General features: G+C 41.8%; 1 protein-coding gene across 1 annotated transcript; it reads left to right on the top strand.

Annotated features, from left to right (window-relative positions):
- The first annotated feature begins 4 nt into the window (after positions 1-4).
- Positions 5-21,167, top strand: LOC144200031 (segment polarity protein dishevelled homolog DVL-1-like). Its single transcript, XM_077721917.1, has 15 exons — positions 5-442; positions 5,586-5,655; positions 6,620-6,741; positions 9,215-9,333; positions 11,660-11,798; positions 12,697-12,790; positions 12,935-13,004; positions 13,174-13,313; positions 13,900-13,976; positions 14,102-14,169; positions 14,255-14,332; positions 14,683-14,817; positions 14,908-15,075; positions 15,145-15,360; positions 19,483-21,167. Exons 1-15 carry the CDS (start codon positions 273-275, stop codon positions 19,956-19,958), a joined length of 2,142 nt encoding a protein of 713 aa, XP_077578043.1. The 5' UTR covers positions 5-272; the 3' UTR covers positions 19,959-21,167.
- Positions 21,168-22,227: the final 1,060 nt, after the last annotated feature.

The raw sequence follows: 22,227 nt of genomic DNA on the forward strand, positions 1-22,227 counted from the left end.
ACCGGGCACTTGGAAGCTCAGCCAATATTCTTCCCAGCGAGCATATCACAAGGATGTGGACTGTCCCTTCCTGTTTTACAGCCACCGTAGCTCGGCGGGGCAGAACGACGGGCGCTCCGAGGGCGAACATGTCGAAATCCGGCTCGCATGGCTCGTCCCCCACGCGGACGCGCTTGTACTAGCCCGTGTGGCGTTCCCTGCTAAAGCTTTAGCGGGCCTGCTCATTACCATTCCGTTCCAGTCCTGCCAATGCTCGCCCTCCTCTCGGTCTCATGGCGGAGACCAAAATCATTTATCACATAGACGAGGAGGAGACTCCCTATTTGGTCAAACTGTCTGTTTCTCCGGACAAAGTCACCTTAGCCGATTTCAAAAATGTCCTCAACAATCGACCCGTCCACAGCTACAAATTCTTTTTCAAATCAATGGACCAGGATTTCGGGTGAGTGGCCCGTGTTGTCCTCCTTGTCGTTGTCAAGCTTTGCTTATTGTGTTCGTATCGCGATCGGTGTGTGTGTGCTGAGTCGTGGTGGGATTATAAAAAAAATATAATAATAAACAAAAAAAGCAGTGTTTCCACACTTGCTGGCACCTGCTCATTCCCGTGCGCGGGGGTCGAACCACGGGTGTTCGAGCTCAGACCACATCCACCCGATGGGGGTCGTCATGACGCACCCAAATGCACATGTATGCCTTCTCGTTTGTTGTCGTGTCATTTGTTTCTCAACAAGGACTGCAGGTGAACATCTCGGTGGGCTTTTTGGGGTAGTGTCATCCAAAAACGTCATTTGTACACGCCTCTAAACACATGCACTGATGCTTTGTGTAAGGACACGCTTATTTAATGTCAATCTAGTATTATGCAGGGTCTTGCTGATGATGGGTACATATTAAATATTGAATTTCACTCTTCCAATTTAATGGTTTTATTAAATAAGCTAAATCAAACATGCAATCTCTAGGTTTGATTGACATTATCTATAATTTTGATCTTGTTGATAGACATTGCACTCGTAATGATGTCACTGGCACAGTCTTTCCAGATTAGGGATTTTAATTTCCCAATGACCTGGGTGGATTTTTTTTAGGTGTGAATGTGATTGACTGGTGACCAGTCCAGGGGTTGTTTACACCTATTTCTCTGCTGGGATGAGCTCCAGCTCTACTCTCGTAGACAATGGATGGATGGATCTTACTGAAATGTTTCTTATAGCACGGTTGGTTAGCCTGAAGACATGTCATATTAAGGATAGATCGCCTGACTGCTTGTACAGCTTCATGTTTTTGTCTTTTGTTCCAAAAGATTGACATTTTCCCGGGTCGGTATCAATTATTAGTCAACAACAAGAAGGATTAAAGTGTTGAATCTAATAATAATTAGCAATACATGGGGAACTATTTCTATCAAACTTTTGAATAATGCACCAAAAAATGTTAGTACAAAGATCACAAGTGGTTTGTTCGGGTGTAATGCAAATCTCAGTTGTATTACAATACAAAAAAAACACAATTCACATATGCTCAAATAGTAATAGTACCCTTCTGTTAACCTCACGGTGTTCACATGAAAGTACATTGTCAATACTGTGAAATTGTGAACTCACAATTCTGGAGAGAAAGGTGCTCCCAGGGTCCGAATGCCTGGTCCCAGGTAAACGTCATGGGTCTTGCAGCAGGATGATGATCTCAATCACAGCTCAAAATTCTCTTATTCTGAATTGGCCTCCTATGATCCCTTATCGGCATCCAGATGAACATCTGTGCAAAAAGCTGGGACATGTCGTCTGAAGAAACAACCGGCAAATGCAGAGATAACTGGAGCTGTTTGCTCTAGAAAACTGGGCCAGAGAAGTTTTGAAGTCCCCTTTGTGGTAGCAAGAATCTTTTGTTTGCAATGATCGCTTCAAAATATTACAAGATCGTTCTGATGAACAGAAATTTAAGAGCAATGGCTAATTTTCACTGTCCAAAACCTTTAGGTTTTCTCAGTGACCAACATGTTTTGGGGGGCCAATGGAATATTTATTACTATATGTCTAATCCACCACAAATGCATCCAGTTTAAGAGCTTTTCATTTTTTAAGGGATAATAAACGTGAGGTGACCAAAACGTATTTATTCTCAAATATTTTTTTCTTAAATTAAAATCCCCCATATTTAAATGCTGGTGGAAGTTGTTTACACACGAACCCATACCTTGTATTTTCCAAATAAAGGCAACTCTGACCAGGTATCCATGTTTCGTATTTGGCTCGTATGATGGTGACATATTCCATGTGTGAATCGCAGTCTCAAACAAAAATTTCTTCTTCTTTGGCTATATTTTCAGTTCTGGCAAAAAGTGCAGGGAGTTCACGCTTAGGCAGCTCATGCCTCATCTTATCTTTGTTTTTCAAGAAAGCAAAATGTTACCAGCATTCCTTCTGCAGTGAATGTGAGAGATTAAACCAAAATGTAGCCCCTATTCATTTAAAGAAAAATTAAAAACTGTGGGGTGATGAGGGTTCTTAGAAATGTTTAGAAAATTGGCATTTTATCTTTGTCAGCACTTGCACAATTGACTTGTTTAGTGACTTTGCACATCACATTCTACATACTGAGTGTGTGTAATTCTTTGCTGACAATTCCAGGTTAAATACCACTGCTGAAATGGCTCCCCAAATCCTGTCCCACGGGGACATCCATGTACTGGTGAAGAAATTAGTGGGGTTGCTACTAAGGATGACATATTTGTGTCATTTTTGTCATTCTACACGCTCTAAATGCCAAAACTTTGAGTAGAGGAAGTAGGAAGATGGGTGGCGTCTCCATGCAGACCCAGTCGTCATTTGTTTCCACTGCAGGCTGACCTTGGAAGGGAAACCGGCTCTTCCTGGTGGTAGGCGCGCTTGGGGTTGCTCTGTATGCTGGGCTTCCTGCGTCTCTGGCAGTGAGAGGCGGGCTGCTCCCCGAGGCTCAGGTGATCAGTTTATGAAAATAAACAGAACGTGTTTGGGTCTGTCCACTGACACTGCTACGTTTTACGAAGTCCAGTTTGCATATCAACACAGTGCGGGGCTCGGTAAAACCGAGGTTGGATTGAGCACGAAGCTGTCCGCGGAAGCTTTCCGGCCATTAAGTCAGGCTCGGATAACCAGACTTTGTGAGATGTGTATGGCACTGGCACACTATAGAAGGGAAGGCAGGCATAAGCCCAGAGGACGGCAGCTCTTTTGTGGCAGTAGTGCTGGCCGCGTTGCCCGAAGGAGCGGTAAGACTGCCGAGCAGAAAGGGAAAACATCAAATCCCTTGTAGTTCTCGATGCTGTTTGAAATGGAAATGAGCAGCCAGTGCAGGGCCCTCTATAGTAGACCCCCTGCTGCACAGGAAGAAGCAGACATTTTCCTACGGGATTGCTGCAAAACACGTACACCATTTTTATTACGACTTCGAGTAAGCAGCCAGGCAAAGAGCGATGAACGGACAGCCAGACAAACTGCTCGACTTGTCTTTTTTTTTTGTTTGGGACGACGTGTCCTTGCAGTTCCTGCTGGACTTCTAACTGCACGTTTGCAGGGGTGTGTATTATTTGCGCACAATTCCTACTTCACTTGTTTTTGTTTACACCACGTCATCAATATTCATAAGGCAAGTGGCTAATTGAGCGACCTGATTTGCTTGTCGTGAGACTTCAAGGTGCTGATGCTGCATCACAGTGGCGGGCATCGTTGCCCCTAGTGTGCTCAAGTGTACTCTGGATCTTACTGTGATGCTTGTGAAAACGGCAGCCGAGCTCAAGTCTCACACAATAAGGGGGCCTCAAGAGAGGGGTGCACGTTATCCTAAGGCTCTATATTTTGGAACCTACCCGATTTGCTTCGTTTGTTTCTTCCCCAAAATATACAAGGTTTTGACATTTATCATGATGTTTTGATCATGCTTGTACCACCCCCAAACACGGTGTTACAATAATTGAGTTTTTAAATTAGAGTTTAGAATATTGTTGCAGCTAATCATTTTGATTTAAGATTTGCAACTTTTCTGCACCAGCTGATTTTAGAGGCTTTATGCACTGCATCCCCACATATAAAAAAAGGGGGTGGGGGCTTTGGGGGGGGATAATCATGATGCATTTTCAATTATTTGTAGATTTTTATCACAATAGCAAATATTTATTTGACGGGCAAGCCAGTCAAACTTTTGCCATGTACAAGAAACGTGTGTGGCAGATTAAATGAGTCTTTTCTGGTTTGGGCTGGATTTCAAAATTAATGCTAGAGATGGGGCTAACATGCACACACTAAATCTTAAAGTACCTATCACCCAAGCACACGAGTAACAAAAACGCAGTGACAAAATACATATTTGAATTCATTGCAGTAATAATGTAAGATTATGAAGTGCAGTATAGTATTATGTATTGCTATTTTTCTCTTTGAAATTCACATTTTTGGGGGGGTTTGCTAGAACTGATAATGCCATTTTCTTTCACTTCTTTGGAAAAATAGTTTAAAACTCCCATCTCAAAATAGCAGTTCATGCCTTAGAAAGTGATATTTTTTTCAACAGATGTTTAAAGGATTACTTGAGACCCAAACACATTCATCCACCTAACGGAAGAATCAGGAAGGAAAGGCATTGCTTTTACTTTGTTTATCCTCACAATATGCTGAACAGCTCCTCATGTAGGTCCTGAGAGAGAATGTAAACACTTCCAACAAGGCTAGCTGTCACAACCGCAAAGGTTTCTGAAAGGTTGCGGCTTGAAGCCACCTTGCCGCAAACTTCCACATGGCTTGCTCCTGCATCGATTTTTTTCCTTGTTTCATATATTCCACTCTTTTGCATTGTCTTTTCAAAGGGTTTGCGCTACTAAGGTGGGCCACAAACCAAGTAACTTTGCTGAAGCAAAACGTACATACATGGTATAATGGTACAGTCTAAACTTCAACTGACGTGTGTCGAGTGAGTGACATGTTCACACTTGACGGACTGACTGAGACAACTTGACTGTGCCTGTACTGTATCTTTGTCATTGCTGTTTCATTTAGACTCCATAGATGTCAACAGCATACTGACAAATAGTTGTCTGTCAAAACAAATGAAGGCATTGGCACTTCAGTGGCTTTAAAATGATAGTGTTTATGAACCGAAAACCTTTCTTAAATGTTATTTTGTCAACTTGTAAAGAAAAAGGGGAAAAAAACAGGTCTAGCTCGTTGTATCATAAATTCTAGCTCCTAAGGATATGCTGATAATTATCATGTTTTGTAAGTGTGTTGGCCAGTTTATATCCTCGCGCCATCGGCCTGGCAGGTGTGACTCAGGCAGCTGTTAAACTTTGTCCCAGCAGGTCAACAGTTAACTGCAAGGTATTTTTGTTGGGGAATTTATAACTGCCAGTGATGAAGCTGCAATACGTGTTTATCTATTACCATGTGATAACCTACATTTTTTTTTCCCTGTGGTTTGCCACAATTATGTAGAGAGCCTGAATGCATTGTGGGATGACTATGTTATTTTTACTACTCAGCAGCATTACACAAAAACATATTTTTGGATGTTTTTGGTAGAGTTTGATCACGCTGTTTCTTTCTGCCCCTTAGGGTTGTCAAAGAAGAGATTTCTGATGACAATGCCAAGCTGCCTTGCTTCAACGGCAGAGTTGTGTCCTGGGTAAGTAAGTGAGATGATGAGGCATACATGCATTGCTCCGAGTGCAGTTGCATGGAACACTTGAGGATCATGTAAATGGAAACGGCTACACAAAGCTTTTTCTCAACGCTCTTTGGCGTGATGCAATGACTCATATATACTACATAGGTGTTCTGAGCTGGATTAAATCTTAAACTGCTTAAACACTCATTGAATTTGACAGCCAAAGCAAGATGTTTTAGCTCCAGTGCAACCTATTTGTCAATCTGTTACTTCAGTTGCTTTGCCGTGTTGTGTAATTACCAGAGTCTCCCTAGGGGGCAATAAGGGATGTCAAATTAAATCAAGCTGCCGTGTTAGCAGAGGATTTACATTTTAACGGTTACATTCTAATTTAGGGATGAAGATGGAGGTCAAGGTGGTGGTCTAAATTATTGATGAGCATGATGGTACAGCAAGCTGTTTTTTTTTTAATTCAGCAAGTGGCTCTTGGCCATCTATGATGTTTGTGTTCTTAATGGCAAATGTGTAACATTTAATTTCTTTATGTTGCCTCAAAGTTTCAGGGACCCATCATTTTGTAATGACAAAAAGTAAATCTGGCAGCCCGGTAGTCCAGTGGTTAGTTCTACTTTATTTTCATTTTCCAGTCCTATTTAAAACGGGTTACTACAACATGCTGGGATATCTCATTAAATCTACGGTCACCCCTTCTCACTGGATTGTCCACATATTTTTCTAGAAGTTTTTCATACTTCGACATGGTAATCGCAAGAATATCTTTCGGAGAAATCACCATTGAAGAGAATATGCTAGTAAACTATGGACTGATCAACCACTTCACACTTTGACTGCCAGCCCTCGCAAATCAAATAGATTGGAATTGATGGTCAATGGCAGCAAATTAAATTATTCAACGGTTAGATTTGTGTGACAAATGGCCTCAGGTTGAACAGAATCCATCATTACTTTTCTTTCCCTATAGTTGGTGCTTGCAGAGAGCTCTCACTCTGATGGGGGATCGCAGTGTACAGAAAGCCATGCAGATCTGCCCCCTCCCCTCGAACGAACAGGCGGCATCGGCGATTCGCGGCCCCCTTCCTTCCAGTGAGTAGGCCGATCGCTGCTTGTCATACATGCACAATTACACTCAGATACTTGTATTCAAGCACACACTCCTTGGTGAGCTTTTAACCACGCAGTGGGCCCATTTCATCGAGTCACATAGAATCATCATCACAAGCTTCATTGGAGGTGAAGTTCGCTATGCGCCTATGTGTGAATGTTCCACCTATGTGAGAAAACTCCTCCATATAGAAGCATGCTCCGGGGCCAATTTTTGTCCCTCTTTGCTTTCCGTGGCGTATAGAGGCGGTATTTACTCTGTTTTTTATACAAATGATGCATTCTAAAATAGCTTTTGCAGCATAATCATCTTCAGGCACTCATTGAGAAGCATTAGTCACTCTAAGTAGTCATACATATATGCTTTTTCTTAGTATTGGGACATACCGAAAAGATGCAAGAAAATGGCACAAAGATGAATAGATTTGTCTTTAATGTTTTCCAGCGGTATTTTGTGGTGAGCAAATAGCACTGGGAAATATTATTATTAAATGCTGTACAGTTACAATCTGCAAGGTTATGTCAAGCCGAGTCACTAAATTGTTTTGAGTCAGGCCTAATTACTAGGTTGTTCAGTTGAGTCATGCCAAGTCATGTTTGTAAAGCTGACTTGGGTCAAGTGACATGTTTCCTTTAAGTCAAGCCTGAGTTAGTGTTTTTTTTATCTTCCATGAGTTTATTAAATTTGTAATCAATTTGCACCCATTTTACACAAATTCAAATGTTTTCTCAGGGGCTTTGTAGTCAGCTCTGTGAGCCATTTGTATGCAAATAAACTAATTCCTTTACGGTAAACCTTTTAATTCAACGTGCATTATAGGCCAAAGAATACGATTATTATATTAAAATAATATTGACATGGTTAAAAAAGGCTCGTAAATGTGTTATTTGAATCTCAAGGAATGACAATTTTCCATTTTTTTCCAACTATAGTACTTGTTTTGTGGTCAAATTGGTATCAATGTATTTAAATTATTGCTTATTTTTTTCCTGAAAAATAAAATAATAACAGTATCCCCCTAAAACCGCGCATTTGCTTTTAAGCCTCACAATTCATGACTTTTTCCTTGGTTTTGAAGTACTATTTCAGCGGCCTGATGAGCAATACCTGGAGAATATCGAGCCTATCTAAATATAGCGTAAAGGGCTGTCGATGGGGGTGAGGGTTGTTGTCATTGCGAGGCCAAAGCAATATTCTATATAAAGAACAAGCAATCTGTCATGTCTCACTCCATCTCTTTATCTAGTGTTGACATCTCGGCTCGAGTTTGCCCTCTGCCGCCGAGTTTTGCCCTCCTGATCCGATTGTCCCCATCTTGCTCGATCCGGGACTACTGCCGCCACGTGGTGCTAAATGACAGTGCGCCAACCTTCACATTCAAATTCCCCCACCTTTCTCCGTCTCACCCGTCCACCCCCCTGTCGCTCTCTCTCGCGCTCTTTCTTTTTGTCCTTTGAGTCCGACAGGCCAGCCTTTTTTCTCCATAATCCCCATCGTGAGCCTCCCCGCTATTCTCCATGCTTTCCAGTTGTCCCTAAATAGACAGAATATTATTACTACTTAATTTCCCTTTTGTGCCTTGTACATGCCGCTCCCATGTTCTTCGGGATAAATGGCCGCATTTGATGAGCGCAGGGGTTAGCTGTTTTAGGAGCAAGTGATGCGTTTCTGCCGAGTAATCCGGATTAACAAACATTAAAAGCACCCATCTCCATTTCCCAAAAGGAGGGGCGGACATTGGCGGCAAAGGGGCTGGCCGGTTTAAAAAAAAGGGGGATGGAATTTGTTCACAGCTGCAGTTTAGCTTTGTATAATATAGCCCTAGATGAAGAAGCAAGGCCAGGCAGAACCCATTATAGTTACCACATAGCACATTTTCCGTACTGTTTATGAGTGCTCATTTTTGCATGAGCATGTTCATGAATTATGACAGGCATGAATTATGTATACTGGTGGAAAAAAACAAACATGTTTACCAAATTGTGCGTGACAGACCATGACATAGTTAAGTAGAGTTCTCAGCCAACTCGGGTTTCGTCGAGTCTCCTGACCCTTCAACGCCTTCAGCTCTCTGACAGAATAACAATGTACCCCCTAGCACTTCTTTAACCCCTGCAGACAGCAAGTACACAGACCAGTTTATGGCGCTCAAACACCTGATCTGCCACTGCACACCTACTCAAGCTATCTATCATTCCCTTCCGATGTGTCTCACTTCAAAATGTGCTCTAGGCACAATCTAGACTTTCAAGGGATCTTATTATTATCATTTGCCAGCAGTGTCCCAAATAACAATTTTCCGTGGCATTCTGGTCATTAAAGACAGTTGAAAATATAGCATCTACCATCAAACAATGACTATAGGTATTATTGATGAGAGTCAGTCCTCAAATGAGAAATGAAAATCCATGCCCCCACCCTTAGCAGAATCTGACTTAAGTTTTCTGTTTGTAGCGCCAACGCGGTGAGCAGTCGTGATGGCCAGGATACCGAGACTGGCACGGAGTCGCTCCTCAGCCACCGACGTGAGCGAGAGAGGGAGCGTGCACGGCGGAGAGCTCGAGAAACTGAGCGTAAGTACAACAATGCCGACAACGGAAACTTGATTTTTTGTCCGATCCGACTGTCATCTCGTGAGGTACCGGATTTAGTTGCTATGCGGCAAAAATAGACATTACTGTCCTCATTCCTTCATCGTAGCTAAACTTCTGGCTCATTCAACTTTGTTTATTTCACGACTACTGTTAAGTCTTTTTTCCCATTTGAGCATCTTGTGACTGTCCTTGTGATTTTCACATGTTTTTTGATCCTGGATATACACCATGTGCAGCTGCTTTTAACAATTATTTTATTTTTGGACTGAATTTAGTTTGCATGCATTTTTATTAGATTTAGAATTCCTGGAAGTATTTTGTCCTGGACATAATTCAAAAAAAATAGATCTGTGACTATCAATCAATCATCTCATCTCATTTTCTGAACCGCTTTATCCTCAATAGGGTCGCGGAGGGTGCTGGAGTCTATTCCAGCTGATTTCGGGCCCGAGGCGGGGGATAACCTGAATTGGTGGCCAGCCAATCGCAGGGCACAAGGGGATAAATGACCATTCATGCTCGCACTCATGCCTAAGGGTCAATTTAGTGTGCCCACCATGCATGTCTTTGGAATGTGGGAGGAAACTGGAGTACAAATGTCATAAAATTCATGTAATGATCAGTTCCATGGCTGGTATTCCTATGCATGCTATTCTTTGATTGTATAGGCTAACACACACACACACACACACATGTACGCCCCCTCCCTTCCCCCAACACACACACACACACAGTGCTTTCCTGCTAATGAACCAAAAGCAGCAGAGAAAGAGGTTCCTTCTTAAGCACAGCAGCAGCAGTTGTGTGCCCAGGAAATCAACCAGTCAAATCAATTTGAATTCATTAAATTAATTCTATTTGGATTGACTGACTAAATGGGGCCACAGTGCCTCAGATTGAATGTGAAGTTATAACAAAGACGGGCGGACAAAGTGAGAAAGTATTGCAACCTTGCCGCCGGCAGCTTCAACACCTGGAATTCCCCAGTTACCTTATCCACCCGCTCCGAGTGATGCTGTCAATGACATTTTACAGTGATTGCTTGAACTTGTTAAGCCAAGAAACATATCCCCTATTATTTTACTGCCTGTGCAAGGATGTTTTGAAACGAATTGTCCAGTTGAAACTTTTGGAAGGCTAAACAGGTGTTGGACCCTGCGGTTGTTGGTGGTTTAATGAGGGATTTGATCAGTTCCAAGGCTGGTATTCTCATATTGTACAGCCAGTGCATAACAGGTCATGTGATTTGTTATGCCAAAAGCGTGTACACAATTCTTAAATTGGAAGCTTTAACACAGAAACAACGGTTGTCCATAAAAGAGGAGAAAATACACTTCATATGTTTTTGAGGTTAAAACCTGAGACTGCAATGAGAACGGCACCTCATGGACGAGCTCATCTTGATTCTCTGCTCTCTGATTGGTCAGAGGGAGATTAGAAGGCGTCCTATAGCCTATAGTTGTGTGTGATGGGAGGCAGACACCAAGTAGAATACATTTGATCCTGACTGTCAGATTGTCAGCGCATACGATGAAGGCTACTGATGAAACCTGAATTGGGTTTTTTTTCCCACCACTTTTTAAAAAATGATAATTGCCCGAGCTTTAATGCTTCAGTGCCAATTATTACCAACATCTGCGTGAACATTTATGACACAACAATGGAGGGACTTGAAGACTCAGCTTTTAATTGAATAGTTATTTTTGTTCAAATTGGGACATTTTTAGATAGACGGGTGTCTGGAAGTGTGCAGGAGAATAATGTGAGAAATCTAGCAATGGAGTTACATCTCTGAAACGCAATGTGTTGCAATGAGGACGACATCATTACTGGAATGTTTCCCTGGAGCTCGGCAGATGCGTTCAGCGCCTCACCCTCTTTGCCTCGCCCGGCCGTTCCGGCCAATGCGTTGTTTCCCGGAGGCGGCCCCTCCTCAAAGGCGGTGTATGTATGCTGCGTGTAATTTCATGACTATCATCTCTCTTTCTCTCAAGTTTCCAACGTCGACAACACAAACCAATTTGATGCTTGCCATGAATCTGTAGCAAATTCCCCTTTTTTCAACTCGGTGGAAATATTTTTGCTGGTCATGGAATTTGGATGATGGGAAATATTATTAGAAACGGTGTAATGCATTGCAGTTATAGATGATTGCAAAGGATATTCATTCATAAATTAACCTTTTTTTAACTGTGTCCATACTGAACATTTGCTTTTTAAACCAGATATCTTTATGTCAAAGCAGGGAATGTGTAAGTGTGCCTGATTTTGCAACCGCTCTGATCACCTTCAACTTTGTGACCAGTCCCTCGCATCAATGGACACTCAAAATCTGAGCGCACTGCCCGGGACTCGGCCATGGGTTACGACAGCGCCTCCGTGATGAGCAGCGAGCTGGAGTCCAGCTCGTTCGTTGACAGTGACGAAGACCAAAACGCCAGCAGGTGAGAATTGTCTTCTGCCACATCACTGCCATACACTTCCTGCTAATAGTATAAAGCACATTTCAGTACAATGCTTTGCAGTCGGAAATGGGTGACTTGAGCACCTAGAATGGTTGCTGGTGAAATGTTTTTTCTGCTGCTTTTGTGTTGATGTTTTTTTTTTCCTAGTTTCGTGCTATTCTAAAATGCTATATCTCCATCGAAGCTAACGCTGAAAGTCGAGCCTGTCCTGTCTCTATTCGATTTAGTGCTGAAAATGTTCGTTGCCGGTTGTGACAGATTGGCTTGTTTTGGAGTTGTCCGACCTTTCTTAATGATGTCCAGTTTTTTTCTCTTGAAAAGTCCATCTTGAAAATGGCTTTAAGTCAACACAACAATATATTTGCTTGTGCACCGCGCTCCAGATACAGTTTGGTAGCTTCGGCCCGCCTACTCTATCACCAGCCAATCAAAGTTGGTGAAAGCGATGACGTATCCTTATACGTGCGACCAGGCATTGTGGTGTTGCCAACTCGAAATCTGATTGATTAAAGCAACAGTCTTGTCGACGCTTGTTTAATGCAGCAGAGCCCGCAGAACTGACTGTGAAGGCCTTGAGGCAGATTTCTGACCCTGGCAACAAATAATGGCCGAAATGAGATTGGTTAAATGCTTCAATATGAAAACACACATCTGGAAGCAGTGCAACCAGGGGGAAAAGCAATGAAAGGAAGCTAACAGACAATTTGGAATTATTTAATAAGTATTGATGGACAAAATATAATATATGATTCAGATATTTCTTAGGCCAGCAGAGAAGGCTTTGAAGGCTCCGACGGTTCGCCACTCATTGTGTAATCTTTGGCTGATGCGATTTATAGTCTGAAAAATACTATGATAGCACTCTTCTTTTTTTTAGGTTAAGTAGCTCCACAGAACACAGCACCTCCTCCCAGCTGATGCGCAGGCACAAGCTCCGCAGACGGAGACACAAAGTGGCCAAGATAGACCGGGTGAGCGTCTCTAGGACATATTACTGCTGTCATTTTCTGTGACCCTCTGCATAAAAGACAAAGGAGCAGCCTAAATGAAATTGACTTGCTGCCACATTGAGTTATTTGCCTCATACATTGTGTGTTCTCCCTCTGCCTTTTCAGTCTTCTTCTTTCAGCAGCATCACAGATTCCACCATGAGCCTCAACATCATCACCGTCACACTCAACATGGGTAAGTTCTCTAAAACTCCCCTTTTAACTGGGAGAGCTGTGAATGAATGATCATGTTTCAGCCCAAAATAATCCAAGCATGTCAATGTTGCATGGACAAATGACATCCCACTGCATCTCAAATTCGAAGCCAACTGATCATATTCTCTACTCTGTCTCTCCCCCATTAGAGAAATACAACTTTCTGGGCATCAGTATTGTGGGTCAGAGCAATGACCGTGGTGATGGTGGTATCTACATCGGCTCCATCATGAAGGGTGGAGCCGTGGCTGCTGATGGCAGAATAGAACCTGGAGACATGCTGCTGCAGGTACTGAAGTGCATCCTGTCCTCATTGTCTGCTTTTGATCTGGGGAACTGTCAAAGGAGGGGGATAAAAATAGAGCACAGCTCTTGCAGACATATATTTATTTATTTTATATACTATAGTACCGTATTAATTTTTTCAATATTTTATCATCCTTCTCTTGTCACTTAAATATTTTTCCGGGTTGTTTTGAATGTCTTTCAGCTCCAGGCAATGTACATGACAAAGGTTTCCAATTTCTTTAATGGCCGCTAGAGGGCTGCTTTGTGTCGAAAATTAAAACGGGGAGTGTTTTGAAAAAATGTTTATGTAGCTGCTTGTGTATGTTATGCAGAATATAGACTATGCGAAATTATGACTGGCATCAATTTCTTAAAGTGAGAAAAGTAGAGCGGGTTTACTTTTACAAGTAAATGGCCGTTCACACAACTGAGGCATCTTCATTCAAAATAGACTATACTCATAATGATGACTGTTGGGTTAGTTTTATTTGATAAAATAATGCAGTATCTGCCTTTTGGTAGGATGCAGAAAGGTCTTTGCAGATGAGATAATTGTCAATACAAAAATTGCGCCATTGTTTACCCAGGTGAATGATGTCAACTTTGAAAACATGAGCAACGATGATGCAGTGAGGATCCTAAGAGAGATTGTTTCTAAAACCGGGTAACAACTTTTGGCAAATGCCAGCTCCTTATAAATTGTCTAGTCTGTGACACAACTGGGAATTTAATTACTTAAATGAAATTTTTTTCCGTGTCTAAGCTTCTCTCATTTGCTCTTCTTTTCAGTCCTATTAGCCTTACTGTTGCCAAATGTTGGGACCCATCTCCTCGAAGCTATTTCACCATCCCTCGTGGTATGACCAATACTTGAATAGTTTCAAGGGCAATGTAAATTTAGATAAGTCAAAAATCAAGTTGTGTTCTTGTCATTATGTGTAGCTGAGCCAGTGAGGCCCATTGATCCTGCTGCCTGGATTTCGCACACCACTGCCCTAACAGGACCATACCCCCACTACGGTAACATCCTCAACTATTCACTGCCACACTAACAGTTGTAGACATTAAATCAATTTCAATTGTAAAGGCTGACATGAGTTATCATGTTTCACTGCCACGTGTCATTGTGAATCAACTGAAATTTCAAACTAGAAAGTATCTGTAAAGAAAGACATTGGTTAGTTCATAAGAAGGTTTCAATTGTCTAGTGTTGCCAGCTGTTCTGCAATATTAAGTGACAGAGGGGTGGTACTTGCAATGTAGCAAGGATTTTGGGTTGGTGTTTTTTTACAGTTTTGAATGAATTACCTCTATCAACTAGCAAAAGTGACATGGTAACCATTATTAAAATAATGCTGCTTTTTTGGCAGATTTCGATGAATTACCTCTATCAACTAGCAAAACCGACATGGCAACCATTGTCAAAATAATGCAGTTACCAGACTCGGGCCTGGAGATTCGGGACAGAATGTGGTTAAAGATCACTATTGCCAACGCTGTCATTGGTGGGTAAATGCCTTAAATGTGTTTGCGATACAACGTTTAAATTGAAGTTCTGAGGTTTAATCCACGTGTGGCTCTACCTGCTGTGTCAGGCGCTGATGTGGTGGATTGGCTCTACTCCCGGGTGGAGGGCTTTAAAGACCGGCGGGATGCTAGGAAGTATGCCAGCAGCTTGCTGAAACATGGTTATCTGAGACACACTGTCAACAAGATCACCTTCTCTGAACAGTGTTACTACACCTTTGGGGACCTCTGCCAAAGTAGAGTATCATGAAATGAATCGTTTTATTTCTTATCTGACTAAATATATTCTTTTCTGTTTCAAAAAGATATGGCGTCTCTCAATTTGAACGAGGCATCCAGCGGCGGTGGGTCTGAGCCTGACGCTTTGGCACCCTTGCCTCCCGCTGCCAACCCATGGCCCATGGGAGGGCAACCGTTCCCCTACCCTCCCTTCCCTTCCGCGCCCCCCTGCTTCCCGCCAGGATACTCGGACCCGTGCCACAGTTTCCACAGTGGTAGCGCAGGCAGCCAGCACAGTGAGGGTAAGTACTGACAAACTTGTTTTATTCCAGTTGGAAAATCAACATGCCAAATGACATCATTATTAATTTAAAATAGAATCTTTGTTTGTTAAAAAGCAGCTATTAAGGTGTCGATAGACACATGTTCCGGGGGCATCATTTAAAAAGTGGATCATTTACTGCATGTAGGTGACATTTTCATGCAGTATGAGGAGTCTTTTTACCTTCAAATATGATCTCGGGCTCTTTCACAAAAAATCACAACATCTTTTGCTACTCATTGCAGAACATGAAGGTCTTGGGTTAATAAAACAATTTAAAAATCTGTTATGAATAGTTACACAAAAAAATCAATTACAGAAAAATTAGAATTGTCATACTGACCTGCGGTGTGAACCTAGCCTCAATTGACATGTTTAACTTCATTAGTATAGCGATCACCCTCTCATTTCGACATGTTCCAGACCACCCCTGTAATAAGTGTAATCCACAGTCTGTTTAGATTTTTTTACAGTTTTGAATGAATTACCTCTATCAACTAGCAAAAGCGACATGGCAACCATTAATAAAATAATGCTTTTCTCAAAACTATAAACATTTACTAATCATGTCCAAGGGATCAACCCAGTGAACAGGTGGTCAGCGCGTCAGCCTCTCAGTTCTGGGATTGAGAGTTCAAACCCATATCAGCCCTCACTATGTGGAGTTTTCATGTTCTCCCGGGCTTGTGTGGGTTTTCTCCGGGGTACCCCCCCCCCCCACACACACACACACACACACACACACACACACACACACACACAAACACACACAACTCAATAACATGCAGGGTAGGCTGCTTGAACACTCTAAATTCCTCTTAGGTATGAGTGTGTGCGTAAATAATTCGTGCCCTGCGACTGGCTACCCACTCATTGAGGGTGTCTATTGCCTGGTGCCCGTAGTTTTCTGGGATAGGCGATAGCACGACCGGGACCCTTGTGAGGATAAGCGGTTCCGAAAATGAATGAATGACTGCCCAAAGAATCTACTCACATTGCAATGAACCTAAGGCTATTAATTTCTGGGGTTACGTTACTAAATGACAAATGTGACATTTAATATTATTTAAAATGCTTCCAAGTGGACTGTAATTCCTGAATCCATGATGATGATGATGCATTACTTCATCTTTAATAACTGTTTGGCACCATCTTGTGGCACATTTGGGAATTTACAGTTAAAACATAAACATAAAAATAAATTGGCCATCAGGCCACCTCATGAATCAAAACAGGGGGTTTGACTGTATCCCTGTGCATGTTGTGAGTCATGCAGCTCTGCAGTACTGGGTGTGACATATAAATATGACACATTTCTCTCCATCGATGTCGGAATCAATTAACATTGGGCCATGCTGCATGCTTTCTGTTACTTGCACTGAGCAAATGTGGACAATGAGTGCTCTTTGTGGGCCAGCGTGAATGTTAGTTTTAGTTGATAATATAAGCAAAAATGTAATGCCACGTCTTCATTTAAATAACTGCCAAGCTGCTACTTGGTTTGCAGTGATTTGAATCAATGCTACAATACCGTACTTGAGACTCCTCAATTTTCTCGCAAGTCGAAGCAAATTTAAAAAAAAAAAAACAACATCAGAAAGAATTGTATTGTTAAAACCTGAGAGTGGAGTCACTGGTATCTCAAGCTGCCAGTGTGTGGGAGGAGCCTATGTGTTGTTACTGTTTACATTTCTCGTGTGACATTGTGGTCGCGTGTGGCAAGATGCTCTTATTGAGTTGGAGTGGGATGGTTAGGGTTTTGGAGGATTTAGAAAGCCAGATGCGTCACTCTTGCTGTAGGGTCAAATGTATTGGTTACAAGTAGCCATTTTAGAATTCTCACCAAAAAAACAAAATAAATTACTAAAGGTGATCATAGGTTTCCAAACAACCGTACATGCAGTGAAAATGTAAACAAAGATCCTCCTCTTGCATGTATTGTGAATGGGAACTTTATGATTTCATGTAGTAGCATAAATTAGTAGAAACAAGGAAAGGATTGTGTCCTATTTTCATGAATTGTGCATTGTCTATTAAGACATCAGACCTGACAAGCTCTAGATACAGCCATCAAACATCAGAGTTGTCTTGCTTGCTTTTGTTGAGAACATCTTTTAGTTGTTTTTTTTTCCACACTTCTGTCATGGCAGTTCATTTTTATTCACAACATTCATTGTTTTGGACTATGTAGCTGTTTTTATTTTCACCACATGATGCCATTATCTGATGTTTGTTTTGGGCATGTTTGAGTGACTGTACAGTACATTCGGCCACAGGGAAGGTGTGTGTAATTGTGTTGTTCCCTCTGTTTCTGCTGGGCGAACGGTAGACTGAAGGAGGAGGTAGTCCCAGGACACTGGGGGAACCGGTAAGCCTGCTATACCCCTCAAATTTCCATCATCTCATCCCTCTTCATCTCTTTCTCTCGTCCATTTTCTGTGGTTCTCCACTCTGTGTGCCCACTGGAAAATTAATTCCCCTGTAAAGTGAAAAATAACTTCTACATTCTGGAACGGAGTTGGCAAAAACCTCGCCAATGAGTTATCTCAATTTGAGGTACCGTATTTTTCGAACTGTAAATCGCAAGGTGCTCTGGCAAAAGAATACGCAATGAAGTGGGGGGCAGTTTTTAATTCCTCAGAAACCAGGAACAAATATTATACGTTAAAGTAATAGTAATATAGGCAGCAACAGATAAAATAGCCAGTGGTAATGTAACATAATAGTTTTTGGGAAAACTATAGCGGCCTGTACAACAACATTACAACTGTTGGTGGTCAGAGTGAGAAAAAACTAAAGACAGGTAGATGTCGCTGTTGAGTATAAGTCATAGGTCCAGCCAAACTACAAAAATAGTGCAACTTTTAATCAGGAAAATAAGAGTCCAAATTGTGACCAAGTGTCAATATTCAAACCGCTATCAGAATTCATTAGGCCAAATATTTGTGTCGCTCAAAAATTAGAATACCCATCTGTTAAAGCTAATGGAAAACTACACTGTCCCTACTGCGAAATGTTGAAAAGTCTCTGGTATGGTCATGATGAGCGCCAATAGGGATTTTATTTATTTTTTTTTTTTAGCAGGGAGTCTGATTTCACTTCACATGGTTTTTAAGCTTTGCCATACACTCATTTCGTATTGTCTTCTGTGTCGTACGTCACCCCCACCCACACAGTACTCCACCCACACACGCACACACCTGCACCTTGGGCATACATGTTCATTCTTTGGTGGAAGTTTCAGTGTGAGGTCAGCGCTATCATTCTCAGTGTTGTGCCATTTCTACCCAGTACTGTTGGGCTCGTTGCTAAAGGGGAGTATTGCAAGGTTTATTTACTGATAAGGAGGCAGCCATGTGGTATTCCTCTGATAAGTGTATTGAGATGTATAACCTATTCCAAATATTTGATGGATACAGTTCTTTTTAAAAAATAGTTCAGTATTGAGTTGCTGAAGATAGGATCATTTTGAGCTGATAAGCGTGTTTTTAAACAGCCTTAATGACATTTTTGTACAAATACCTTTTTTCAAAGTCTGTACAATTTGCGCTATTTTGTTTTAACTCTTTTCTTACGTTTTTTTTTTTTCCCCTGGAAGGTGTTGGTAGGGTTTTGTTTACGTTTATTGTAGGAGACTTACTGCTGTCATTGAGCGTAAAGACCCCTTCAAATAAAACTCAAAATTTGACATGTGATCATATTAAAAGGTTTAGTACTATTTTTATAGAGTCCCATTTGATAATCAGATGTCAATACTTGCACTTATTAGATTACAATTACATATATTGAATATCAAATGGAATTTTCAATCCTTGCTTAATTTAAATCCCTCGTTATGAATATACCCGACATTTTCGGTACCTTAATAAGGCACACAGTGTAATATTTAGATTTTTTTTAAAACTAAATTTTGTCTATTTACAAAAAATTTTGGTTAGCCAAAATAAATTGTAGTTCATGACTGAATTGAGACATGGACATATTTTTTTGAATTGTTTTACAATCACATATTTATGCATGGGGAATCACAGCTGTTGTGCCTGCCTGGGTTGTTCTTCTGATGACGTTAAGCTGATGAAGAAATCCTTTTCTTCCCAAACAGGAAGCCGTAGCAGTGGATCCAACCCCAGTGCGGGCAAAGGGAAACGTTCGTCCCCGCAGGAGAAGACTCACAAGTCGACGTGCAGCGAGTCGGAGGCGGGCGTGCGCGGGGGGAAGCGGGCCGACAGGTGCGCCAGTCAGATGAGTCATCGCAGCCACGCCCGATCAAGTCACAGCCAGTCTCACAGGAGCCATCAGGCCTCCTTTAACTGCAGCCAAGCGCCCGTCTCCCAACACAGGCCGGGCTCGTGCCCCCGCAGCGAGCGAAGCCACGCGTCCTCCTACGGCCCCCCCGGCCTACCACCACCGTATTGTCTGGCCCGTTTGGCTCCCAAGGCTTCGGTCAGCAGCGGCACGCCACCAGGAGCGCCTCCCGGGCGAGAGTTGGCCGCCTTTCCCCCCGAGCTCACCGCCAGCCGCCAATCCTTCCAGCACGCTATGGGCAATCCTTGCGAGTTTTTTGTTGACATCATGTGACGGAACAATGCCGTTAGCCTGCCACCGCTACCGGCTTTCTCCTCGTGAGCAATTCCGTGGCTGCCGATTGGACGTGAAATGTACAGTTTGTGAAGTGCTATTCAATGTGGTGATTCTAATCTCTCAAGCGGCCGTGCCGGACGTTTATTTGCTCCCTCTTGGATATGCTCAACCTGCAAGAACTTTCAGCTGCCCGGGCCTGGATCTCAATCCCCAGACCGTCAACGTCCCGCACTTACTGGACTCGATGGAGTCGTACTGGTAAACGTTGGCCGCCAAATTTGGACTGGTTTTCCTATTCTGTAGCAGTACCACTGTTTATTTTCTTTTTCTAAACTGCGGTCAGGAGGGTATCTTCATCTTGGTTGGAAGGAGGTGAGACAATGCATGACTTTCAAGTGCATTTGGTTTCCAGTATGACCTTCATGTGGGCTGAGGTCCAAAAGGAACGATCCGTACACTGGAGTATGTTTGTGTTGTTATTTATGTGGTTGCGTTATATTGGTGGTGCCAAACATTTGTCCATTTTGACCGACTGACAATCACAAATTGGCCGTCTGTCTATCAGGGGCAAGTTTACAGTCGTAGCCGTTCTTCGTCGAATGTATTGTTGTCAGCGTCAAGAAAGTTGACTGTTCATTTTGTTTTCAATAAGATTGCAGACAGTGGACGAGGGGGAGCTTTTTGTCCTCCTAGCAAAGCAATTGGAAAATAGATGTGTCCAATCAGAAGGGAATCACGCAGAGATCAAATACAAACAACTGTGGAAAAATTGAATAGAATATTTTCAATGATAGCACAATTAGTCTTTAAACTGATCAAACGGTCTTTTTTTAATGTATTTTGGCAGCACTTCTCATTTTATTGACTCACAATCTGTCATAGGAATCAGCAATGTGCCATGCTTATATGGCTGACCATGTTTGCGTTGCTATGATACTTTAGTTACATCCAAACTTGCTTTGTAAAAAAAAAAAGAAAAAAGAACAACAACACAAAGCCAAACCCCTCATCCCAAATATTCAGACCTCCTCCTCACCCCCCCAGAAAACTTTAATAAGCACTTTTCCAAGTTATCTCTCCTGACGTTGCTATCAAACACTGTTTGCAATCAGCGCTTTCCCTTGCATTGTCTTTCTTTACAAAAGAAAAGTTAATTGTACATACAAATTTATTATATATGATTAAAAATCTCTATGTTGAAAGGTCGGACTGAATCTGTCACTCCCCGTAAACGTGCAAAAGTAGTGGACGTTTATACTCACAACTGTGATGTTAATGTCGATTTATTGAATACAAAGTGTACTTTCCAAGTGGGTAGATTCATCAGAAGGGTTTTCAGCACATCTGAGCCCACCTTTTTTCCTAAATGAAAGGAATAAGCTTAAGTGTACCACATTACCCGACAGGAAGTGAGCTCAGCTAAGATCTGAGGACCTATCGTATGCACTGTACATTTGAAGTTTCACACTTGTAGACCACAACTCAGTGACTGTCTCTGTGCTTTTAGGAGAAGCACACAGACAGTTGCCGGTCCTGTGTGGGAGGTGTTAGTCGAACGTGGGCAAATTGAGATAAAGCTGCTCTCAACATTACTTAAGTTTCCAGTCAGTCGTCACACTGCAGTTAAGTCATACAGCAAGTCAGCTTCTTTGATTGGTTTAAATACGTCAAGGCATTTATTAGTAGCACAATGCACACAAAGCCAATTATATGACATTCTGCACGGAGGTTGATCAACTTTATAGCCAGCTCGAGTTTAGTATATTTAATGATTTCATACAACATTTGTTTTAATACTTTGGTGGCTCTTGCACACAACCAGTGAAATAACCACAATGAAATGGATAAATTAACTTAATTTCAGCCATTTTAGTGGGAAGTGGGTTTTAGCTGTTTTTTCTCTTAGAATTTTTTTGGCAGGTGTAATCTGGGCAAGCTTAAACATGAATTTGCTCACTGGAATTTTTAGGATGACTAAAGAAAGATTTTAATTCCAAAAGTGGGAAAGGTGAGTCATTGGGATTCTCATTTAAAATAGAGTGACACATCAAAAAATCTCTACCATGCGTAATGAATCGAATGGATGGATTGAAACTAGATAAGCATATTTCTTTTATATTCATTTGATGAGAAGCCATCATGTCACTTTCAGTTGTCTTTTGAGTAAATTGACTTCATCACTATATAACTAAACTTAACTCTCTTTCACCTATACTTCCGAATTACACATAGTGGCCCAAAATGTAATATCTATTCAAAAACTTAC

This window comes from Stigmatopora nigra, chromosome 1 (assembly GCF_051989575.1).
Source record: "Stigmatopora nigra isolate UIUO_SnigA chromosome 1, RoL_Snig_1.1, whole genome shotgun sequence".
Taxonomy (NCBI): Eukaryota; Metazoa; Chordata; class Actinopteri; order Syngnathiformes; family Syngnathidae; genus Stigmatopora; species Stigmatopora nigra.

Coding starts and splice junctions, on each gene's coding strand:
- LOC144200031 (XM_077721917.1), top strand. CDS start 273: ATGGCGGAGACCAAAATCATTTATCACATAGACGAGGAGGAGACTCCC. Junction 14,818..14,907: donor TATTGCCAACGCTGTCATTG/GTGGGTAAATGC, acceptor CTGCTGTGTCAG/GCGCTGATGTGGTGGATTGG. Junction 15,076..15,144: donor CTTTGGGGACCTCTGCCAAA/GTAGAGTATCAT, acceptor TGTTTCAAAAAG/ATATGGCGTCTCTCAATTTG.